At 15.9% G+C, this 7847-nt stretch overlaps 2 protein-coding genes across 2 annotated transcripts; both read left to right on the top strand.

Annotated features, from left to right (window-relative positions):
- Positions 1–187: 187 nt before the first annotated feature.
- Positions 188–4795, top strand: PGAL8A_00492300 (RNA polymerase II-associated protein 1, putative; the record flags this gene model as incomplete). Its single annotated transcript, XM_028673722.1, has 1 exon — positions 188–4795. One exon carries the CDS (start codon positions 188–190, stop codon positions 4793–4795), a length of 4608 nt encoding a protein of 1535 aa, XP_028530146.1.
- Positions 4796–5768: 973 nt separating this feature from the next.
- On the top strand, positions 5769–7393 carry LRR1 (leucine-rich repeat protein, putative; the record flags this gene model as incomplete). Its single annotated transcript, XM_028673720.1, has 4 exons — positions 5769–5888; positions 6096–6226; positions 6302–6401; positions 6812–7393. 4 exons carry the CDS (start codon positions 5769–5771, stop codon positions 7391–7393), a joined length of 933 nt encoding a protein of 310 aa, XP_028530145.1.
- Between the last annotated feature and the right edge of the window lie 454 nt (positions 7394–7847).

Below are 7847 nucleotides of genomic sequence, written 5' to 3'. Positions count from 1 at the left end.
ATTTTTTTTTTTTTTTTTTTTTTTTTTTTAATTAAACATTACACTCCTTTCTTTTACTTTATAAAACTTATAAATAGCAGTATATATCTGCAATTTGAAATTTTAAATAAAATATTAAGGTAATATTTAAAATACGAATTAAAATAATTTATATATATTTATATGTAATAAAAAAATTTATTTTATTATGGTAAATTTATTAAATTCGTTGCAAGATAAGCTCAGAAAAGAAAGAACAAATGATAAATTAATTTTAAAACAATGTAATTTTGATATAATTGAAAATTTTGAAGATACTTCTAGTGATGAAAAAGTAAATTCTATAGAAAATAAAGATTATAAAATAAGTTTTAATGAAGAAACTGAAAATAAAATACATAATTACAAAATAAGTTTTAATGAAGAAAATGAAAATAAAATACATAATTACAAAATAAGTAATAAGGAACATATTAATTTAGGTAGTTTAAAAAATGAACATAACATTGGTTTTCCTTTAGCTTTACACAGAACGAAATTAAATTTACAAAAAAATAATGTAAATGAAAAATTAGACTTAAAAAAAATATATGAAACTAATTTATTGAAAAAGGATAGTAATAAGGGATATGATAAATCAAGTATTTATAATGAGTTAAATTCAGATAACAATGAAAATAATAATAGGCATAATAAAAAAGGAAATTTGCAAGAAAATAAAATAAAAGAGAAGGATGAAATAAATGATTCAAAAAAAAAATATAATCTAACATTCCAATTAAATAAAAATGAAGTAGCTAAACTTCAATGGACAAATCCAGTAAATGATGACGAAATAAGAGAAATAAAAAACTTAAGTGAAATAAAATTACATGAAATACGTTTCGATTTTTTAGGAAAATTAAGAATACAAATAAATGAAAATTTAATTAATAAAAAAAAAAAAAAAAAAATTTATGATAATTTTGATGGATTATATCATCATAATGATGAACCACTTAATAGTGGTTACACATTTCCAGAAATTTTATATTTATGCCAAAGTTCATATAATAATCAAATATGTATATCATTAAAAATTCTTAAAAATATATTTATAAATTTACATTTAAAAATAATTATTATTAGCAAAAATTTTGAACATCTTTTAAATAATGTAAAAGACAAATACTGTTATGGATTTACATTTAGGAGATTTTTTAATTTTTTAAATAATGATTTAAAAATATTTAAAAAGTTATTCATAATATTCAATTATCATTGCAATGTAAATGTTGAAATAAATTGCCTTCATTCATTCGCAAGTTATTTATATCCTAATAATGTTTTAGAATTAGTACAAAATGTAATATACGATCAGGATAATGATTCAAAAAAATTTAATTATTTAAATGATTATGAATTTTTTTCTTACTGTGATTTTTTTAGTGATAATCTATTTCTTTTTGAAGATTACAATATATATTTTTATTCTATCAAAAAACAAAAAAATTCTCAAAATAATTTTTCTAATTACAATAAAAGTAATGAAGGAGAAACAGCATATAATAATGATATAGAAAAAGAAAAAGAAAATGAAAAAGATGAAAAAGATGAAGAAGATGAACAAGATGAACAAGATAAAGAAGATGAAGAAGATGAAGAAGATGAAGAAGATGAAGAATATGAAGAAGACAAAGAAGATGAAGAAGATAAGGAAGATGAAGAAAAAACAGGAAATGAAAAAATTAAAAAAAAAGAAGATAATGAAAATAATTATTTTAATATAAATAAAAATAATTTGACGAATTTTAATGATGAAAAATTAAATTATTCATATTTTTTTAATAAATATAAAGAAAATGAATTGATATTAAAATATGAAAAAGATGAAAAAATAATAAAAAAGTGTAAAAAAGTTACAAAAAACACAAACGGAACAAATGGAACAAATGGAACAAAAGAAAATAAAGTGAATAAAGAACAAAATAATAAAAGTATATTCATGAATCATGAGTTAATAACTATTTTTGAATATATAAATAAAGCTAAATATGATTTTTTAAAAATAAGAAATATAAATTTTAAAATGATTAGTTTATGCCATTCAAAAAAATACTATTATAAAAAAATTCTTAATAATGTATCAAAAATTTTATCAAATAATTTTGGTAATATTGAGATAGAAAATAGTTGTATATGTTTTTTAATAGGATTATTATTTAAAAAAAAACAAAAAATAAATATATTGAAAAATAAAAAACTGATAAAAAATTTAGAAAAAATATATGATTCTAAGATAACTGGTAGTAAACTAAACAATGAAAGATTAAAAAAAGCAAGCGAAGAAAACATAGATAAAAATTACTGTGATACAAATTTCACATACAATTTAATTACACTAATTAGATATATTATTATTTATAACTATGAGAAAGATATTTTAAAAAAATTCGATGTATTGTCTTTTTTACTATTTTATAGAACCCTACCATTTAGCAAAGAGAAGAAAAATAAGGAAACATATTTTTTTTTAGCTACCGAGTCATTGAAAATATTTAGAATTTTAGTTTACTGCAATTTATATATAGAATCAGTGGATTATTTTCATGATTTAATTAATGAAATTCATGAAAGAAATATGAAAAACTCCTTAATTTGTAAAAGATTTTTATGTCAAGTATATTTATATATTTCTGCACATAATACAATATATACTAATATTGAGTTATCTGGTTTTTTATATATGAATAAAGTTATTAAAACTTTAGAAATTCAACTACATAATAATTTTCATATAAGTGATGATGATAAGAATGAAATAAGCATTCTTAATATGAAAAATAATAATACTTGTTATTATACTGATGGAATTAAATGCAATATGAAAAGAGGAAAGGAAGATTTATTAAATATAGAAACGGAAATAAAAATAGAGAAAACAAAGAAGAAATATGATTTTAATTATCTGTGTGATTTAGAACTAATAAATCAATGTTGTATTTATTTTTATTCTGTTTTTTTATATATTAAAAAAAAAGGTAATAAGCAATGTATAAGTAATGATCAAATAAACAAAATAATGAGAATTATAGAAAAATTATCACAAGTAATTACAGAAGAATTTAATGATTTCTTAAGTGAATATAAAAATGGCAATAATAGCAACTTAATTATAAGTATAATAAATCAATTAAAAGATTGTCCTTTTCCTTTTAATTATATCATTTATGAAAATAATATTGATTTACATCTCTTTTTTATTATTTATATACAAATTCTAAATATAATTTTAAATATATATTTTTTTTATGAGCAAATTGAAAAAATTAGAATAGAATCTATTGAAAACATTTATATTCAATTTGATAGAGATACTTTAAAATATTTTAAAAGTGATATTTTTGAAGTAGAAAATATTTTAGATTCTTATAATATTTTCTTGCCATTATCATATTTGTTTTATAATTTATTTAAAATTAATAATAATGATATCAAAAATGTAGAGTTACTATTTTATTCGTTATGCTATTGTTCCTCTCTTTCTCTCAGTTGTTTTTGCTTAAAAGAGAATTTTACCCAATTATATAATACCACTAGTAGTAATAATAGAATATATAATAATAACTTTTTAAATAATTCTGAGCACAATGTTAGTATTATGGATGATCTGAAAAATTTTAACATAAATGATGAGTTTCACAGAGTTAAAGAATATACTTATAACACAAACAATTTTAATAATAATAATAATAATAATAATAATAATAATAGTAATAATGTTTATATGGAAATTTATGATGAAAATAATAAATTAATAAATGAAACTGAGAGTAAATATGATAATATTGACAATAATATATATATATTGTTATTTTTACAAAAATATTTAAAAGGTAAATTTTTAATTTATCATAGCAAAAAAAATATTTTTATATTACTTTTGAAAAATGTTTTTAAAGAATGTAAAAGAAAAATAGATAATGTAATAAAAGAAGATGAACTAATAATAAGTAAAGTTTTAAAATTATTTTTAAATAATTATATTATTGACTTTTTTTCAAAAAATATGAAAGTATCTATGTTTGTTAAAATATTCATTCAAATTTTTATTGTGAACTGTTCTAAATTAATTGGAGATTATTTAATGGAAAAAAAAAATATATATTCTGATTTAGTAAATATAGCAGAATTATATATATTTAACAAATTAAATTATTTAAATACCAATAAAAATGATAGTTTATATAAAGAAAAAAAAACAGATTTAGAAAAAATACAAAATATCATTGATGAATTTGTAAGGAAAGAAATTCAAGAAAAAAAATACCCTTTTGAAAATATATTAGACAACTTTGAAAAAAACAAAAAAAATATAAATATATATATGATACCAAAAAAGTTAGAAATTAGCAAAAATTTAGCTATAATAATATATGAGAAAATTATAGAATCTTTTAAAATGGCTAATTTTTGTAACCCTTTATTTCTATCTATTTTACTTTTTTTTTCTTCATCTTTTTTTCCTTTGGAATGCAGTAATTTATTATTCAATGATATTGATTTAATAAAAATCTTATGTAAAAATATATATATTCATTTTTATGATAATCTAAATTATATCATATTTACTAAATCTACTTATTATGGAAAAGAAGAAAACAACTATATAATTGATATCACAAATTTATTCCCTTCTCTTTCTTCATTTATATTAGATACTACTGAAATTAAATTAAATGATAATTTAAAAAATTATTTTCAAACTATTCAATTAGAACATTCTCATATTAGTTTTCTATATTTCATATTATATGTCAAAAATAAGTTTAATTAAATAACAAAAAAATATTTTTTTAAAGAAAAATCTTTTAATATTTTTGTATTTGGAAATATTTTTCTTTTTTTTTTTTTTTTTTTTTTTTTTTTACTTAAAATATATAAAACATTTTAAATATACATTTGTATTTATATAAAGAATTTAATTAAATATTATTCATGAAATGAAGATTGTATCTTTTTATATTCTCAAAATATACAAAATGCGCTTCTCTTTTATGTATTTAATATACCAAATTTTTCGTTGATACTTTTTTTTTTATTCTATCCTTATAAAAGAAAAAAAGTAAAAAAAATACATATATATATTTGTGTGTAAATGTTCTACATTATATTTCCAGTTTTTATAATATCACTTAATTGTATTTTTATTAAGATGAGTATTTTTATTATTATTTATTTTCATGTATATCCATGTACAATTTTTTTTTTTTTTTTTTTTTTTAATCATTACAAAATAATTTTAATAAATTTTGAAAATTTTTAAAAAAGTGTTAAAAAAATTTTAATAATATATAATATTATCAATAGGTATTTTTCTTATTCTCAAAATTAATAATGTAATTTAAAAAAAAAAAAATGTTATAATATTTTATGGTTTATTGATTTTATATATTCTAATTGAAATTATTTTATTACAAAAAGAAAAACACATTATATGTATATTTGGAATATATAGAAATAAAAAAAAAAAAAGAAAAAATTAATAAGCTGTATATAAAAAATAAATAGTACATAAAATGATATACTTTAATAAATAAATTTTAACTATTTAAATTAAAAGGAAATTAAAATATTTTTAATTCTAAAAAAAAAAAAAAAATAATTAATTTTAACAAAAACAAAAATATGCATTTTACATTATTTCACGAAGAAAGCTATTTGTATATATAAATATTTTTCTTTTTTCTTTTGTTTTAATAAAATATATACAAAAATTAGTCAAGAATAATTTATAAAAATAATAAGAAATGGCAACTTATAATGTATTAGGAGAATTAACAACATTCAATGAAGATGAAACAGTAATTTCACATCAGTATTCAAGAATAAGAAAAATTGAAAATATTGAAAAATGTAAAAAGCTAAAAGTTAGTATAAATGATTTATTTTATATATTATTTTTTTTTAACATATTTTGCTTTTTTATATATCCAAGATCATTATTTATTTTTTTGTTAATTCTTTCTATACATTTACAACTGACAAAAATTTATCTAATAGAAATAAAATCATATAAAGTTATGTATTCTTCAATTATTTATTAATTTTTTTTTTTTTTTTTTTTCTATAAATAGGCTTTGTTATTGATATCTAATTGTATTGATAAAATAGAAAATTTAGAAAATAATTTAGAATTAGAACATTTAGAATTATATGAAAATATGATAAAAAAAATAGAAAATATAGCAATGCTAACAAAATTAAAGTAAATATTTTTATATAATATATACAATTGCAAATTTTGACAAACTTTTTTTTTTTTTTTTTCCTATTTATATAGAATCTTAGATTTGTCATTTAATAAAATAAAAATTATAGAAAATTTAGGAACATTAGTAAATTTAGAAGAGCTATATTTGTCTAGTAACAAAATTTCAAAAGTAAAAATTTATTAAAAAAAAAAAATTTGCATATGAAAATACATAATTTCTTTAATTTTATCACATCTTTGAATTACTATGTATAATATTTCATTACCTTTTTTTAATAAATATATCTTATAACTATTAAAAATATATTTTTATTCTTCTTATTAAAAAATAAAATAAATTTTATTTGGAATACAAGAAATATATATAAATATATATATATAAATATATATATATAAATATATATATATAAATATATATAAATATATATATATAAATATATATATGTAAATATATATATATATATATATATATTTAATTATATATAATAACATTTTATTTAACTATTTACATAATTTATTTTATTGAATTAATTTTTTTTTTTTTTTTTTTTATGTGTTTTCATTTATTTTTTAAAATAGATTGAAAATTTAGAGAATTGCAGAAAATTAAGATTATTAGAATTAGGTTATAATAAAATCCGAAAAATTGAAAATTTAGAAAATTTAGTTAATTTAGAAGAATTATGGTTAGGTAAAAATAAAATAGAAGAAATGAATATACCTTTATTACCTAAATTAAATAAGTTAAGTTTACAGCATAATAGGTTAACAAAATGGTGTGAAAAATCTATTAATAATATTCTATCAATAAATGAATTATATTTAAGTTATAATAAATTAAATTGTATTATAGATAATGTGAAAAACCTAAAAAATTTAAAAGTTTTAGATTTATCATACAATGAAATAGATAACATTTTTATATGTTCAGAATTAAAATCTTTAGATGAGTTGTGGTTAAATAATAACAAAATTAATGATTTAAAAATGATTGAAAATTTAAATGAAAATAAAAATTTAAAAACATTATACCTAGAAAAAAACCCAATTGAAGAAAAATTAGAAAAGAATTATAGACAAAAAGTGATTAACATTTTGCCTCAATTAAAGCAATTAGATGCATTACCAATTACACCATTAAATATATCACAAAAAAATTAAAATTACTAAATTCATATATTATTAATAAAAAATATATAATAAAATATCAATAATAATAAATTAATACATATATATATATAATATAATTAAAAAAAAAATAATTTTTTAAATAAAAAAAGTAATAAGGATTACAAATGTTTGATGAACGCAAAATTTTTTATTTCAAAAAAAAAAAAAAAATAAAAACAATAATATTAATAAAAATTTATAGATTACATAATGATTTGTGTATTTTGTAAATATTCATGTAAAAATTCCCAATTTAGAATAATTTGCAATTACTAAAAAAATAAAGTTAATTTTGCATTTATATACATATTAACATATTATTTTAAGGTGTATCTGTATATTCCTTTATATATATATATATCATTTTCAATATTTTATTAAAAACCTTATGTATACAATCTTTGTGCGTATATATATTTTTTTTTTTTTTTTTTTTTTTTTTTTC

The sequence above is a fragment of the Plasmodium gallinaceum genome, assembly GCF_900005855.1.
Source record: "Plasmodium gallinaceum strain 8A genome assembly, contig: PGAL8A_v1_141, whole genome shotgun sequence".
Taxonomy (NCBI): domain Eukaryota; phylum Apicomplexa; class Aconoidasida; order Haemosporida; family Plasmodiidae; genus Plasmodium; species Plasmodium gallinaceum.
This window is presented reverse-complemented; position numbering and strand designations above follow the sequence as displayed.